The sequence below is a fragment of the Colius striatus genome, chromosome 17, assembly GCF_028858725.1.
Source record: "Colius striatus isolate bColStr4 chromosome 17, bColStr4.1.hap1, whole genome shotgun sequence".
NCBI classification, from domain to species: Eukaryota; Metazoa; Chordata; class Aves; order Coliiformes; family Coliidae; genus Colius; species Colius striatus.
Window position 1 is genome coordinate 14169150 of NC_084775.1, and position 16835 is coordinate 14185984.

Genomic DNA, 16835 nt, shown 5'->3' on the forward strand with positions numbered 1-16835 from the left:
GGCTTCCTCTGAGATAGAAAAAAAGCCCAAATTGGGCAAATGCTTTGGCTGTCATCTGAAAATGATGCTCTTCTCCCAGCAGGTGTACTCATGGAGAAATATAGATGCATTACGGACTTGAAATGGTTTCATCAGTTCTCCTGTTGCTGTGAGGCTAGCAAAATCACCTTTGCAGTGTCACTGTCCCGTGGGCATGAACAATAAATTGCAATTTGCATATTTCGAGCAACTTCCCCACTAGCTGGGCTGTACCTTGCTCTGGTAACTTTTGACTTGCACATGCTGTCAGGGGTTTTTTAAATCCTTTGAACTCTATTTATGAAATGTATTCTTTCTTTTTTTTTCTTGTTGAGAGTGATGCTGGATCTGAGCAGTGGCCCTGGTTCTCCAGGGGTAGGGAACTCTGCACATGGTGACAAACCCAAGCTCTGCAGCATGAGAAACTCAGATTTAAAGATTCCTGCTGTGGAGCTGAGGGTAAACACGGCCATTTCCTCACATTTGATGTTTGTTTCATGCTGGGTAAGGTGAAGGGTGGTTCTGTCTTTGACAAATGCCTCCTCACTGAGAAAGGGATGCACAGTTCTTGCAGAGGTTTTTGATAGTCAAAGATGTGCACAGACTTGTGATTTTAATGTTTTAAATGATTTCCATTTCAAGCTTTGAAGGGAGTCACAAGCTTTAATTGAATCATAACAAATTAGGGGAAGAAAGAAAGAAACAAACAGAAAAGGCAAGATTTCAAGGATCAAGATCTCTTTCCCCTGCATCTAAAGTAATGATGATGGCTCGCTCCAAAACAGAGCTTTTTCAGGGTAAAGTTGTGTGAAATCTGTAGTACAATTCCCAGGCTCTGTGTGTGATGTTTCTCTAATAGGAGATTCCTGGCAGGCACTGCCTAATCTTTTTGGCAAAAGGTTGTGTCTTGTTACTGTTCACAGGTCCTATGTATCCTCCCTTAGGATGGGCTGTAGTTTGCCTTACACAGAAAGCTTTCAACAGCACCTGTACTGCAGAAACTGCCTTCCCCCTCATGGGTTTGGTTTCTGATGGCTACAAACTAGTAATTGTTCCTGAAATCTGACATCTCACTGCACAGGTTGTGGAAAAGATTTGAGAGATGTGTTGTGCAGTAGGAGCATCCTTCATCCTTACAGACAACTGACACCATCACAAAAGGGAAAATTTTAATTTCTAGCAGTAGAGATGAGACTTCATCAGCTCATGTAACATGAGTTAAATATTTCCCCTAGCATGCACCAATATTTGCATGTCATGTATTAAATAAGCTATGTAAGGTTATTGCAAAACTGACTTTACAGATAGTAGCTGCTTGGGAGTACTTCTGACTTTGAGTGCTGTAAATTAAGTATTTTCTATGATTCTCCACTTCTGAATTGGAGCAATTGATGTGTTTCCACTGATAAATATCACTTTCCATTACAGCAGCAGGCCCTGCAAGGAAAGCCCTAAAGCTACTGAGGCAGTGGATGCTCATCTGGGCACTCTGGGGACAGCTTGGGGCTAACTCACACCCCTGCCACCAAGTAAATTGAGACAGAATTTCACTTCTGTTTTTTCAAAGGTGCCTGATAAGCTGCTCTAACATCACTTCTAAGAGATGTAGCTTTTGTGCTTGAAAAAGACAGTAATTGTAGCTACAACATGCCACAATCTTGAAAAGTAAAAACAAACCCCCCAAACCACTAGTTAAGTCATATCACAGCAGTTGCTGTTTGTTGCAATTTCAACAGTGAGTCCAAGACCTGACTCATGGTTGTTTGCAGTGAGGAGCAAAAGTCAGATGGACAAAGGCACACAGCAGCAGTTAACGTTGGCAAAGGGCTTTGGAAACTTGCAGTGCAGTGCAACCCAAGTGCAAAAAATCCTAAAAACAATTAAAATACAAATCCTTCTAGGAATACAAACACATCATGAAAAAAAAAAATAAAGGTCTTTAGACTGTTTTTAAAACCTGCCTCATTTGCCTGTGGCACAGCTGATGCTCCTCCAGCCTGGATCACACCACTGAGCACACTGTCCGTTTCTCCTGGCGCCTGGACCTTTTCATGGCATTCAGTGCAAGGCTTGTGGCTTCTTTAAAAACTTTTTCTATGTTCTCACGACACTTGGCTGAGCACTCCAGATAAATTTCTGCTTTAATCTGCTGACAAGCTGCTTCTCCCTGGAAAGAGTAAAAGGTAAGAGATGATGTAAACCAAATGTAGGAGAGAAGGAAGGTGAGATGGGAAAGAAAGGGAATTATTTTGTATCATGAGGAAGAGGCTGCCTCAGAGTGTAGTGCTAGAGTGTAGCTGCCATTGGTAATAAACTGTTACATAAACTAGTGGTTTTTCCTCTAGGCCTGGCCTAACAGTCCAGTGCATTAGAGACTGAGATGCAGACTGACAACCAGTAGTGTGTGTAAAAATGTTCTTACTATTACATTCATATAAAAGAGATGCTGAGGTAGATACTCAAGATGTCTACATGGAGATGTTTTTTTCTTCCAGACTTGACATTATTATGTCAAAGTACCAGTGATGGGAGCAATGTCTGCTAATAACAGTTATGAAGGGAGCCCAACAAACTTGCCGAGGCTTACAAATTTGTAACAGTAATAACCCAGCTGTGAGAAGAAACAAGTATGAGATGTGTTGAGCCAAGAAGGCATAGTTAATAGTGTCCTTTCAGACACCCCAAGATATGCAAAATGCTCTTTAAATTTCTCTTTAGTACTAAAATTGGGTGGTGATTTGGTCACTTCCAGAAAGGACTACAGACAGCTGTTAGTGCTGGCAGTAATTTCTTTATCTGGACACTGTGATCACCTAATTTTGGAGTTATGTGTGACTGTGAAGAACAATGCCATTGGAGTAAGTGTGCTTTATCTCTTGCAAAGAGGATTTACCTGGTTGTAAGTAATGGGCTCCTGCCTGGAAGCCCTGAGCTTGCGCAACTGTTCTTTGTCTTTCCGAAGGTCTGTCTTGCAGCCGATCAGTACCAGCGGGACCCCTCTGCAGAAGTGATTCACTTCAGGATACCACTGATGGTAGAAAACCAAACTTTTACATCTGGCTTTTTTAAATTTTGTTAAACCAAAACAATACAGTCAAGGAACAGAACAAGCCTTCAATCCACGCTGCAATTTCAGAGTGTTTTAAAGTAGTTACTCTAGTGGCAAGGGCCCAATGTGCACTGTTTGCATTACAGAAACACTTAAAAAACCTACCCAAAGTCAGCAACTTTATAAAAAGACAGGTGGCATTTGTTGCTGTGCCAAAAGGATTATTTAATAGCTGTTTAAATTCAGAAGAGCTCCTCTAAAGTCATATTTAAGAGCAGAATTAGGACCAAGTCTTGCTTTGTTGTGCTGGTTAGCAGGAATGCCAGTAGAGACAAGTGGATGCCAACGCCTCTCCCCTGTGCATGTGATGGAAGTAGACTTGAATCTAAAATGCTGGTGTGCAATGTTGGTCATGTGGCATTTGCTACAGATAAAACAGCAATTTCAGCACTGGTGTTTGACCTTTTTAGTGTATTGCAGAGGCAGTTCCAGTTCTGAGCATTGAGGAGCCATCGAGAGGTGATGTCTAAGGTGACCTGCAGCTGAGTATGTGATGAATGATCTGTGCATCTAGACACCCAGGGTACAGGGCACTAAAAGTATCCTCTTTTTTATTTTATCTTGCCATATATTAGGCAGATGTGATTTATTTAAAAGGCTGAAGCAACTAAGAAAGCCTCTTACCTTAGCTGCTACATTATCATAGCTAGTGGGGTTCATGACATCGTAACAAATTAACACGACGTTTGTGTTCTGGTAAGAAAGAGGCCGTAGCCGATCGTAGTCCTCCTGCCCTGAAACACAGAGGATGTTCTGAATGAAAGAAATCTCTGTCCTTAACAAGCAGGATGATGGGAATATGTAAAGATACATGAGATCAAGACCAATGGTGTAACTGCACAGACTGCAAGTTCTCCATGCTTGTAAAGTATCTTCCCTTAAATGCAGGAGATTCCTCTTCACTGACAAAACTGCTGCTTTAGAATATCAATCATGTCCTTGGCAAGCTTTAATAAAAAGCTTGCTTTGTCTAACTGCTAAGTATTTAGAAGCAGTTCAAATCACTGATTGCCAAGTTGCTGCTCAAAAGCAAAATCAGCAAGAGGAACTGGACGGTCACTGATTAAAACATTTGCAACTTGTCAGTGGCTCCATTCTCCCAAATACATTTCCACATGTGGTTCTGTGAGGAGCAGCACTTTATTTGCTAGACAAGAAAGCTGAGGTAAAATAATCTTGGTGGTAAACTTGCTTTTCCCAGGCCAGTGAGCTGAGAGGAAGCAGAGATGAGCACACCGTGCCTTTCGCACCGCTGCTCATGGCAGCAGCGCACACGTGATTTTACAAGATGTGCTGCAACATGAGCCCAGCTTAAGTGGTCTTTGAAGCAGGACTACACAGCAGATCTTAGGGATGCTGGTGAATTCTGAAAAAGCAGGGGATTTGTCATACTTCTGATAAGGGATGTTCTAGCACATGCTGTGACAAGAGGAAGCTGATTTGCTTCAGACTCATACTCTTCCCCTTGCCCAACACAGGACTTAGCAGTAATTACCACACTGGGGTCTGAAGGTGTCTTGCTTTGAGAGGCTAAGTTAAAGAAAGCAGTGATTACCAGATATAGTTGGTAGCTCAGGGAAAAAAAACCCCAGTCTTTCTCATTCAAGACTTTTTTTCCAGCTACTTTATTAAGGAAGAAAACATCATTTAAGCAGCCAGTGGAAGATCTATCAGCCACCTGAATGCTGCCCCTGGACTTGGGTATGTCTCTGTGTTGCAGCGAGTTTCCAAAATGCCATTCCTTCCCATGACCTCCACAATGTACACACAGCACACAAATTGCCCTACCAGGGAAGTTCCACATCTCAAATCTTTGTAATGATATTTCAAATGAAGGGATGCTGAAAATTTCAGCTTGTCCCAACTTAATACCAATTTTTCCTGCCCTGGCACCTGGCTCAGTCCCATGTCACAGACTCAGCACTCCAGCCCACAGGCTTGTCTCCAGCTGCAATCTGAAGAATTGCAGCCTTATAGAAGGCCAATAATTCCACAATACTTTGGCCTCTTTCTTATTTTAAATGATGGGTTGAAATGCAAGTTATTACAAAGCAATCCTTACTGGATAAGCTATTACTTAGTTTTCCTGAGATGTCTGTAAAATAGGAATCTTAGGTTTGGACCACTCTGTACCTGAGCTCCCACAAGAGCAGCATGCTCGAGTGAGATGCAAAACAAAGAAGGATTGATCCCTCAAGGTTTAATCCAGAAATAATAGACAATTGTTGAAATTATACATGTTGTATAAATATTCAGAGCAAAGACTGTACTGCTTAGCCCTTCTTATTCTCCCAAATCCACCTAATTGTTTGCAACCGATTTACCATTCTGTTGCTGAGATAATCCTCTAAATGCATTAAACACATCAGGTGCCAAACTTCTTTTTTCCTTTCTAACTTCCCCTAGTGTTAGGATTTGTCCTGTTGGGATTCACACCCCTGAGCTTCTACCAACGTAGCTTGCAAAATCAAAAGGTCCTCCAAGTTACTTCTGGCAACTTGTGAGGTGGACAGGAGTGTCTCCTTGGAAGAAACATATTCATTTGCTTGGAATCAGAACATACAGCTAAAACTATACTAAAATATGCTGAATTGCAAGCTGTAGATATATCCCAGTGAACTGCACCTTCATCTTCAATATCAACTGTGCGGTTATGGGTGGTTTTAAGCAAACTGAGAAGATTAATGTATGAGAAAATGCAGCTGAGATATTCAGATTTTCAAATACAGAGCACAGAACAAGGTATGTAGCACACAGACCACAGGGGGAAGGTTAGATGGTGATTGCTTCATTTATATTATGGTCAGATGATTGCAGCAGTCACTTGGAGGGAGAGGAAGCTATTCTTTAAGACCTCAGATGCAGTTCTTCAGTTGCTGAAGTCGTAACAGGACCCAGATCAAGCTGTGTCTGAACACTGACATCCATCTCACTGAAAACAATCCCTTTCACCCCCTGTCTTTAAGTGTGGCTGATGAAATGCAAGAAAGGATCTGGGAGACTTTTCCTCTGTAAAGCTGCTCAGTCTGTGGTCAGAGATAATTTGGCACAGATTTAGATCTAGTAGAAGAGCTTTAAAATGAAGGAACAAGACTGAACCTAAGCAGTAACTGAATGTATATGCAAAGCCTCCAGGTGTGCTTCTTCAAGCACAGGTAGCTGTTTTCTTTCTCCAATTAAGAAAAAGCATTCTGTGGAACAACCAGTTAAATATATGCCTATGTGTGAGCATATCTGTGACTCCTCCCTGCCTTCCTCAATTCATTGTAGCATCAGAGACTCTGTGGTTTTTAAAGAATAAACTCTATGCAGCTGCATTCAGCTAAAATTTGCTAATTCTTTGCAAAGATCACATTCCTGCACACCTCTGTGACATCTTGTGTAACCCACACCACTGCAGCCAAGCCCCATGAAATGGAACCTCACGTGATGGCAAATGGGAAGAAGTGAAACCACAGGTCTCAGGCTCATGTGTGTGTTCGCCTCTGTCTGCTCTTCCTCACCAATTCACCACCAAAGAAGCACCAGCCTGTGTGTTGCTCAGCAGCCATCGCCAGGAAAGGCCAAACGACAGTCAAGACTTCCCAGCCTAGGAGTCTACCACTATGTGCTGTCCATCACCACCAACTGCCAACGGGTAAGGAAGAATGTAATAATATCCTGCCACCCACTCCAGACCAGCCAACCACTTCCTACACGTGACCACAAGTTGTCTGTAACACCCCACACTCATGGGTTAGGATGAAGACAGAACCATGCGACAGTGAATCTTCCCAGGCACACAGAGATGCACCCAGTCCTCTTTGGTTTGTTGTTCTGCAGCCTCCATGGGAGTACCATGGTTATGAGCTTTCCAGATAGGTTTTTTTGATACCTAGTTAAAAAAAAATCTTGAAAATGGACATTCTTGGCAGGAATAAAATGAGCAGAAGACACTTGGGCGGGGGGAGCACAGTTAAATGAAAAAGATGAGGGTTTTTTGTCTTCCTTGGGCACACCCTCCCTTTCAAAGCTGTGAACAATTATTCTGCATCAACTAGCTTTTAAAATTTCTCCTAAGGCCTCAGGCTGCAGTGCATCTGTCATTACAGACTGAAAAACCCTGCTGGAGGCTTCATGTGTGCTTCCTGCCAGTCAGAGCGAGCAGCCACAATGATGAGACATTACTTCCTTCCCAGCCCAGCTCTTTTCTTTGGTCTGTGAAAGTCCTGCACTGAACAGCATCAGAAATTGAACTTTGTGTCTAAGCTGCAGCTAAAGGAACAACACTGCTCCCCGAGTGTGTAAAAAATTACCTCTCAATGCCTTTGCCTCAGTTGAGCACAGCAAGAAATGGAAACTTTTAATTGAACATGCAGCTGCAAAGCCTGTTTGCAGAGGAGACAAGCGATGTTACAAAGCCTTTATGCATTGCATATCTGTACCACCAACTTCCTGCAACAGCAAGAGGTATCTCTGATGAGGAAGACAGAATAGTCTAGTACAGAAGTCTCACAAAAACTTGTTATTCTCCCCTTGCTCTTCTCTTACTGCCCTATTTGAGTTTAGATGACAGGACACAACTCTTAGTCCTAGTCAAACCCTTAAGGACTCAAAACAGGATGGGATTAAAATGTGTGCTGAAGTGTGTTTTTCCTCTAGAATAACTTCCAGCTTCAGAAAGAGGATGAAAAGCTGCTTGAATGACAGAGTATGACACAGGTTTGTAACATAAAACTATGTAAACAGCTTTGAAACAGAACCAAAACTCTAATCTTTGCCCTTCCCCAGCAAATCCCTTCACAAAGGTGGCAATGTCCCCCTCTTCTTTGCACCTGATGATCTTGATGTGAGTCACAAAAAGTGAAAGAAATTTAACAGGAAGGGAGGAGACAAGTGTCAGCAACTTGTAGTCTGGTGGCCATGACACTGCTTTGTGAGGTGAAATGTGTTTGGTTTTCAAGGTTTTCAGATAAGGATGGAAAGCAATTCCTCTTTCATGGCAAAGAACTCCACCAACTAGGCAACAAGGGCATCTCCCCTTCCCAAAGTGTTTTATGAGACACAGAATACACCCCACTGCTCTTCAGCAGGGCAGTATTTATAGCTATGAACTAAATATGGAACTTTCAGCTGAAGTTATATGCCTGAACGAAGAAACAAAGTAAGACAAGCCACCAGCACCATGCTGAATGTTCTCCAAGCCTCTGGTGGCTCTAGGCCTTGCACAGGGCTGATCTCTGTGTGATGCAAGGAGCTGGGCACTTCTGTCAGGCTTGCAAGAGCGTAGTGCTGCAATACCGAACTCACCCCACCTACCACCACTTCTGGACCCAGACCATGTTCCTTAAAGCTTGGAACAGACTCCAAAAGCAAACGTTGGAAGCTGATTTTCAATGAGCCTGCCAAGTATCAAGAACTACGTGACACTCCAAAATTCCACACTGACGGTGAACAAATAGAAAAACTCAACAACGTTCACTGTGGCAAGTTCTTTGTGCCAACAGCACACCATGGTGAGGAAATCCCTCTTTCACACTAGATTTTAGCCCTTCTCTTTTCTGTTAAGGCTTAAACACAAAAGCCTTCCCATTCAGCAGAAGCCACGTTATCCAAATTGCTAGATTGAAGAACACTGACATAAAAAGGTATATTGATCAATTGAGTGCTCAGGCTGTTACTGTACTGCAGTAAGGATTAGTGATAAAACTCACTTTTAGATTAAAAACCTGTAAAATTATCTATTCAGATGTCACATACAGTGTGGAAGATGTGCTTTACTACTATTAAAAATGAATATAGACTACATTTGCTTCTTTTTTGCCTTGGTGTAAATTTGGAACAACTCCACAGGCCTGAACTGAAACAGATGACTTACACTGAGCTGAAACAAAGCACGTGTCAACTTTAGGGTTCATTTAGGAACACAGCTGGATAACAGTCTAGGAACTTCAAATGAAACCATTTCACAAGTACCTGAAATGAACCTGAATGAACTACCAGCATTTTCAAATAACTCTTACTGCTACAGGCTTTTTATTTTGAACACAAGCTCTTTCGCTACGTGATCACACACGGCAGGAGATTAAAATATTTTCCTAGTTGATTATATTATACTTTGCATCCGGGAACTGGATTTTAATACCTTCAGATATGTTTGCTATTTGATACCATTTTCTCAATAAATAAGGTTGTTAGGAAAACGAACAAGTGCATGGCTAGAACTGCCATTAGACGAGCAACCCTTTTATTTCTGCAAGGCACAATTATGCAGGCAACAGCAAATGGCTGTTGTTTTGTTTATACTTCAATCTCCAGCAGCCTTTACTGTGGTATTATCCTACAAGTATGCTACTAAAATGAGACATTTGAAAATGTGTCCAGATTTACAGCCTTCAAATATTAGTCTACTTTAAGCTGACACAGCCAAAGCTGCAGGAATGGAAATACAGGCACGTTCTCAGGAGCAGCACTTTACACTGCTAAAATCAGTTGCTGCTTATCTGTCCCAAGTTATGAAAACCCGCGGCCGGGTTTGGGCTCAGTCCGCGGCCGGTGGCCCAGCGCGGTCCCATCCCAGCATCCCCAGAGAAACAGCCTCTGGCAGCCTGATCCTGTGGGACTGGGAAAATAGAAAGCAAGATGTGAAAACCCCCTTACCTGCGGTATCGTACAAATTTAGGGTGACCTCCTTTTTGCCCACCGTAACGCTGGCTGTATACTTCTCGAAGACGGACGGCGCGTATTGCTGCAAAGGGAAAAGGGACAGTTCTAGCTGGGACAAGCAGCTCCCAGCCAGCACCGGCCGCGTTACCGGGCGGCCGCCAGCCCCTTCGTGCCCCGGCCCGGCCGGGCTCGGCGGCGGGACAGCCCCCTCACCTCGGGGAAGGAGCCCTTAGCATACACCATCAGCAGCGACGTCTTCCCGCAGCCGCCGTCCCCCACGATCACCATCTTCACCTCTTTCCTGCCCGACGGGGCGGCCGCGCTCCCGCGGGAAGCCCCCGCCGCGCCGTCGGGCAGGGCCCCGTTAGCCGCCTCCATGGAGCGGGGCCGGGCGCAGCGGGGCCCACACGCTGCTCCCCTCAGCAGCCGCCGCGCCACGGGCGCCCCGGGGCGGGCAGGCGCCGCCCGCGCCCCGCCGGGGATTGGCCGCGCCGCGGGCGCCGGCGCCTCAGGTGCCTCAGGGCCCCGCCCGGGACCGCGCCGCCGCCGCAGCCGCTTCTCCACGAAGCCTCGACCTTCTCGGCCCCTCACGGCGGTGCGGCTGCCAGGGTCACTCGCGGGGCCCCGGCGTTGGAGTGGGCCCGGTGGGCGCCGCAAGAATAGTCCCTTCAGCAGCCTGTCAGGCCTTCTCCCGCCAAAACCCTTGGGGGCTGCTCACTCTCATCTTCCCGGTGAGCCTGAGGCCTGTCTGTTTTGCATTTACCATCCACCCACCGTATTGTCCACGCTTGGGTTGCTCATCCCTGACCAGTGGTTCCAGCGTCCTCCCCCACACTCCTCAAGGAGCCCCCTTGGACCTCAGGCGCCATGTCGGTTTACCTCAGGTACCTCAGGCCTGAGGGGATATCATCCAGTTCAGTTTCAATGTCTTCAGTGGCAGATCCCAGTCCTGGCAGCCAAGGGAAGAGCGTAGAACATGGCAATGCAGTGCTAGCTATGCAGAGAGGCAGACAACCCCTGAGCAAAGGTGAGTTGCTGCTTCTTTTTACTGTATTTATTGCTCAAGTAGGAACCCACAGCTCTGCTCAATCACTTAATCACCCAGCCCCTGCCATCCAAGGTGAGCTGGGGTGAAAATAAAGTGGAAGTTTACATTTTAATTGCAGAGGCGGGATGGCCTCAAGCACCTCCCTGGCATTGTTTTGTACAACAGCTGGATGTATATTTGTCTCTGATAACAGGTCAAGGGAGGAACTCTGTGTTTGGAGAGACCTACTCAGGTGCCAGTTTACTGCCATTCTGCACAAAACACTCTGTTTCTTTCCCAGCAGAGACTAACAGTGTGCTCGTCTCAAATAAACCCTTATCAGTTCTCAAAATTGACTCTCAGGTTTTTGAAATGTCACTTGTTGGAACAGCAGCAAGGTCCAAAGGCATGCTTGAGCCTGAGTGTGGCAAATCATTCAACTAAGGGAAGAAAAAATCACAACTCAGACAGGGCTTTGCATTTTCTCATGCGCAATTGTGTCACTAGATGGCCTTCTAGACCAAACGCAAACACGGCTGCACTCTGCATCCCGTTCAAGGAATGCCTTGCTTTGTGCAGAGGGCAAACAAAAAGCTAGAAAAGGATATTTTGGCGATATGGAGGAGGGAGGATGTGTAAATACCCAACAAAGTGTCCTATAGTTCAAATAATAATTAAAAAAAAAACAGCTAAATCCAACTCTATTTAAAGCTAAACGTTTTACTGAGGAAAAAGTTGAAACAGACGTGTAGAATACACAGGCTGTCCAAAAGATGCCTTATGAACTGCAATGTTATCTGGAGCACAGTAAAAGCCATCAGCTCCCGCTGACTGTAATGGCTAGGGCATTTCAGCATCACACAGGAATGAATGGCCCAGGGAAGAATTTTTACCCTGAAATGATTTATTTGTACCTGTCCCAAAACCAGCATCACACGATGTATGACACTATCAATGGATAGTATCAGAAGTTACAGACTTTGTAGTCTGTAACTGAGTACTGTAATTCTGGGGTTTGGGTTTTTTTCCCCAGTGAATATTCTAGTTAGCTACGTTCTTCTCTTTGGGGGAACTCTGAATGCTGTAAAAGTTCTTCATTTCCAATTTCAATTAAGCTCTTCTCTGCCAAGAGGAGTAACAGCACACGCCATCTGCTGTATAGTCATATTATTAGTTTTTATATGGGAGCATAAACTAGACAAGAATGGGGACCTGTTATTACTAAACGCCTTTAGAAATACAATTCTGAAACACACTCAAGAATTTTCTTGATCATACAGACCCCAGCTTTACAGAGACTGAAAAACCTCACAATAAGAACAAGTAGCCCCATTTATATCAAAGGAAATATTCATAAGCTTAGTTAAGAATGTGCATAACAAGACAGAGCCTTAAATATTTATTTTTGAACATTACCAGTGATATTAAATATTTGTGTTTTCAGTGATGAATTCCCACTACAGCATGTACAGAGGGAGAGGCAACGCCCTGAAGAGTTTACAATAGGAAAGGCAGACCTTGAAGAATGGAACTTACCCTGTAAGTACAGTGAATTTCTGATACGTTTCAGATGTTACCTGAGGGCAACAATTGTTTGTCACATGCACAGACCCTTACTGAAAGACATCTCTGCCCCACAGGATTTAGTGGGAATGTACAGGGCAGATAGGGAAGGAGAAACTGTGATGTAGGAGAGCTGAACTGTACTTTGCACCCACAAAGAGGTTATGGGTGACAGTATCAGTGTAAGAGGAGAAGCCTATGACAAAGCTAGGTATATGCTCAGGGTAAATCAGTTTATTTACAGAGCAACTATAGAGTTGTTTTGCAGTTGCATTTTTTCTCACAATCTCAAGCTTCTTTCGACTCTTGCTCAACCCTGGAAATACCTTTTTTCAAAATGAGAGCTTTGTCTGCTTGACTTTCAGCTGCATCTCAGTATCCATTTCTGTAGTGTTCCTTGCTGTTTCTCTTGCACATGCAGAGCTCTACCATCTGGTCCTCCTGGCCTGATATTTTACACACACGCCCCCACCCTGAAAAATCCCCTGGGCCACATGATTCACCATCTATTCAGACCTTGCCATGTGCCTGGTTTTTGTGTAGTAGCCCCTACTGATGTAAATCCCTTGTTTCATGAGGGCTCTCAATTGCCATTTTCACTGAAAGGAAGGTGGCTGTGACACCTGCCAGTTTCTAAGACCTCAGACATTATTGTATTGTTTGGCTAAGCAGGAACCACACTTTTTTTTTTCCCAGTGGGAAGAGCTGCCAGAAAGGTATTAACTTTCCAGACTATTGAGTAATGTGGAAAAATTATATTTCAATAAGAAAATTTCCTTTCTGCCTTTTCATGCCTTAGGAATATAGTTTCTGTTTCACTTGGCTAAAGTAGCCCATGCACTAAACTGGTGCAAGAATCTTTCAATAAACTCTACGTAAAATCTGTCCAAGTTCTAGCAATAGAGCTCAGAGGGCTTATGAAAGAAAACAGGACAAGGGGCTGCAACAGGAGGTGATGGCAAAATCAGACACACAACTCAGCAAAATCAGGTAGTGAACATTCAATTACTTTGATGTAGTTTGAATGGATTTACTTTATAAACTACATACTACTACCTATTGGTAGTAGTGATAAATATATATCTATAAATACCTGAGCAGCTATTTATAGGGAACATGGGGTATTTCCTTGGGTATGCTTTAAATCAGGGGCCAAACTCTATGGGCCAAACTGTATGGGCCAAATATGGCCTACCTAGTATATGCATAGCAAACATGCTGTAGTTGTTTAATCTCACTTTTCATTGGAAACCAAGTTTTTGGCTTTACAATATGGGGAAAAAAGCCCCATTTTACAACTTTGAAGAGTGTCAGTATGGTAACATCTTAGCCTGACACAGTAGCTGCTCAGGAGCAGTTTCAACTTTCTGTTCCTCAGAAGCGTGAATTCTCAAGGCAAGTTCTGTTGAAAAAATGGGTAATACAAGGTTAAGATGATTCTGTGCTTTTCTGGAACATCAAACACAATGACTGATCTCTGAAAAGCATGAAATGAACATGCAAATGTCTGCCAACACCACCCTAACTCTGCCTCCATGGATCTGGGCGATATGTGCATCTCCCAGATGTGCTGGCATGGCTTCACAGAGTGATGGGGAGGAATTTGTCAACACAGGCTGGCAGAGCAATCACAGTGCTGCTGGATCTCTACCTCTGTGCTGGTAAGTGAAGCTGGAGAGGGAGGGACTCAAATTGCCTTGTTTCAGGCAAGATCTGCAAGTTGTGTTTGTGTTGGTAGCTGTGTTTGGTTTTACCATGGGAACAATCAGAAGCAGCAGGTTCAGGAGTGATGCACAGGCTTGCTCATGGCTGAGTGAGAGTATTCAGATATGTATGAAATTAATCAGCATCAGATATTTTTCAGCATCCAGATCTGCAGCAGAGAATAAATCCCAATAATACCTGTAGGAAAATGGGCTGTAAATAGCAACACTGTGTTTTTACTAACATCCAACCCATCTCTTCAGTGTACACCCAGAAATCCCTCTGGCTTATGTCTTCCTGCGTTTTCATTACCCAGCACTCCACTTAACCCAGCAAGCACCAAGCTGTTGTTTTCTTCAAAATCAGAATGCTCTCTGCAGTATCTTTCTTCACATTACTTTTCCCTTCTCCCATTCCCAAAGTATGTAATTCTTGGCAGAGATCTTTTTTTCTAATGTACTTGCTGGTTCAGAGACAAGGGAGGGCTGAAAACAATCGGACTGTTAATTAGGGTGATCACAGCACCAGAGCACGAGTTGTAGTCAGCTTCTTTAGTTTATGCAGCAGGGGTAAGTATGGAGTATGTGAGTTTACTGTGGATGGCCAAATCTGGGCTATGCTCCCCAAAAGTTAACTGGTAGGTTCCACTAAGCTTGAAATGTGTGGCATGGCATTGTACTTTTTTGTGAAGCTTTTGAGAACCTCAAGTTTAAATGATCCCAGGTTTGGCTTGCTAAATATGCTTTCCACCATGTGAGCTACAGTGCAACCTGAACAACCATGTGTTTCTCAGTCATCCTAAGTCAAGCTTTGATCAGCACTTCAGTGCTGTACTGGCCATGCAATAGTCATCACTCTTGTACCTGGTCCAGGCAGGAAGCTCTTACACTTTTGGACAAAAATGTGGGGAAACTGGGATAGGATGAGAAGAAAGGGTGGCAGAGTGGGCCATGGGACACACCATAATTTCTGCCTGCTTTCTGTTGAATGCTAGAAGTACGAGGAGGGCTAAGCAGGAAGCACCTGCTTTGTTGTCATCAGTCAGGGAAGAAGCTCGTAGGTAGAGATGGAGGTTTAGCAGGAGACAGAGAGGTCTGTGGCTTGCCAGAGCATTGCTAGGCAAAGGACAGGCCCTGGCTGAGCTTATCTCTAACCTGAAAGTAGCCATTCACCTGGACAGAGCAAACCCTGCAAAGAAACAGCAATGCTCAGAGCAGGCTAATTAATAACTTGGGGCACTGGAAATCAACCCAGTTGTAACTGTGTCATGTTTGCTTTAGAGCTGTGATTTTTGGGCTGTGCCACGTTTGTGGGAGCTGGACAGGTTGATGGTGCAGACTGGTTTGGCTGGAGGTCCTTGCTGTGAGCCACAGGGGTGGGTCAGGAAGGTGTTTGAGCAATCGTGGCAGTGCTGTGGTCTGGTGTGTGCAGGGACACGGAGGGCAGCTCCCAGCCAGCACTGCTCCAGCTCGCAGCTCATCGCCAAATGCTGACTGGCCCACTGCCCTGTGCAAGCTCCACACCACTGTCTTTGATGGCATGTTTCCTGTGTGTTTCTCCTTTCCTACACACATTTCACCCTTCCTGTAACACCAGGCACGCTGTCAGGTTCCCAGTTGCTCATTGGGATTAAGCTAGTAGCTCTCATTTCTTAAGGTGGGGAGATTTCCTGGTTAAAACCGTTCTAATTTAAACTCACGTCTCTCATAAAGCTGAAAGTGCCCCTGTGTGAAAGGCAGATGAATCTACTTGTAAAATGTCAGTGCCCCTAGACCTTTAATGGTCTTAGAAGTCTAACAATAGTCTAACAAAAGTGTCTGTTCAAAGATACAGGACTCCAGACAAACTGAAGACAGACGCAAATATAGCATCCCTCTGAATCAGACATCTTAAGACAGAAATCTTCCAGGTATGAAACACATTGGGATGCATATTTCTCAAGTTTTTTATTGGCTTGGAATACACACACACACACAGAGAGCTCAGAGCAAATCCTTTCCACTGTAGATCTGTGTGGGCACCTCTGTCTTCCTTTTAGGACTCAGTTTTGGCCGCAAGGGAAAATGTTCTCAGTTGACAGGCCTCCAAGCAAGCCAGGGCTGGCCATAGAGGAGGGCAACAGCTGCACGAGCTTTAATTCCTCTCCCCACCCTCTTGTACAAATGTGCCACTCAGTCTTCTGTCTGGAGGAGCCAGGGAGAGGAACGTGTAGCTCCCCTGCCAGCTCTGCTGGCATTTCCTATTACGCAGCCAATTGCATGTTAGGTGATGAGACCATGAGGTATTTTTTAATGTGGGCAGCTGAGCAGTGGCAGAACTAGAATCTCTTTTGGTCACAACGCCCCCACAGATGTTCGTGACACTTTTGTTACCCTCCTTTATGCAACACATCAGGCATTTGTGATAATTTACTGCCACAGGAACCACTTCCTGCATGCTGCTGTTTGCAAGTCTTCTCGGAATGCTGGCAGGCATTCTGCAAGGAAAAGGAAAGACAAAGTGCAGGGGAAGGTGTGGGGAAGCAAAGGGAACTCTGTTTTCCATCAGCAGCTCCCAGAGGAGAGAGAGGGAGAAAAGCAACAATGGCTTTGCAGACTTAGTGGAAACTAACTTCAGTTAGGAATTAGCAATGGCCTGCTCTCTCAGAGGTTAAAACAATCAAAGTATGTGGAAAAAGTATTTTAATTTAAAACTTACCTTGAAAAAAGCAAATGAAAAATCTAAATCAGGTACAAAAATCAATTAGAAGCTAAGCAGAGATAAGAAGAG

General features: G+C 44.3%; 1 protein-coding gene across 1 annotated transcript; it reads right to left on the reverse strand.

The window, feature by feature from the left end:
• Positions 1 to 629: 629 nt before the first annotated feature.
• RHOF (ras homolog family member F, filopodia associated) lies at positions 630 to 10204 on the reverse strand. Its single transcript, XM_062009703.1, has 5 exons — positions 9986 to 10204; positions 9767 to 9854; positions 3752 to 3861; positions 2912 to 3046; positions 630 to 2185 (listed from the first exon to the last, which is right to left on the reverse strand). The coding sequence occupies exons 1-5, from the start codon at positions 10148 to 10150 to the stop codon at positions 2021 to 2023; spliced, it is 663 nt and encodes a 220-aa protein (XP_061865687.1). The 5' UTR covers positions 10151 to 10204; the 3' UTR covers positions 630 to 2020.
• Between the last annotated feature and the right edge of the window lie 6631 nt (positions 10205 to 16835).

What these genes read in the sequence shown, in the direction of transcription:
- RHOF (XM_062009703.1), bottom strand. Translation starts at nt 10,150, where the DNA reads ATGGAGGCGGCTAACGGGGCCCTGCCCGACGGCGCGGCGGGGGCTTCC. An exon ending in AAATTTGTACGATACCGCAG is followed by an intron (nt 3,862 to 9,766) that starts GTAAGGGGGTTT and finishes TCTGTGTTTCAG; the next exon opens with GGCAGGAGGACTACGATCGG. An exon ending in ATGATAATGTAGCAGCTAAG is followed by an intron (nt 3,047 to 3,751) that starts GTAAGAGGCTTT and finishes TTCTACCATCAG; the next exon opens with TGGTATCCTGAAGTGAATCA.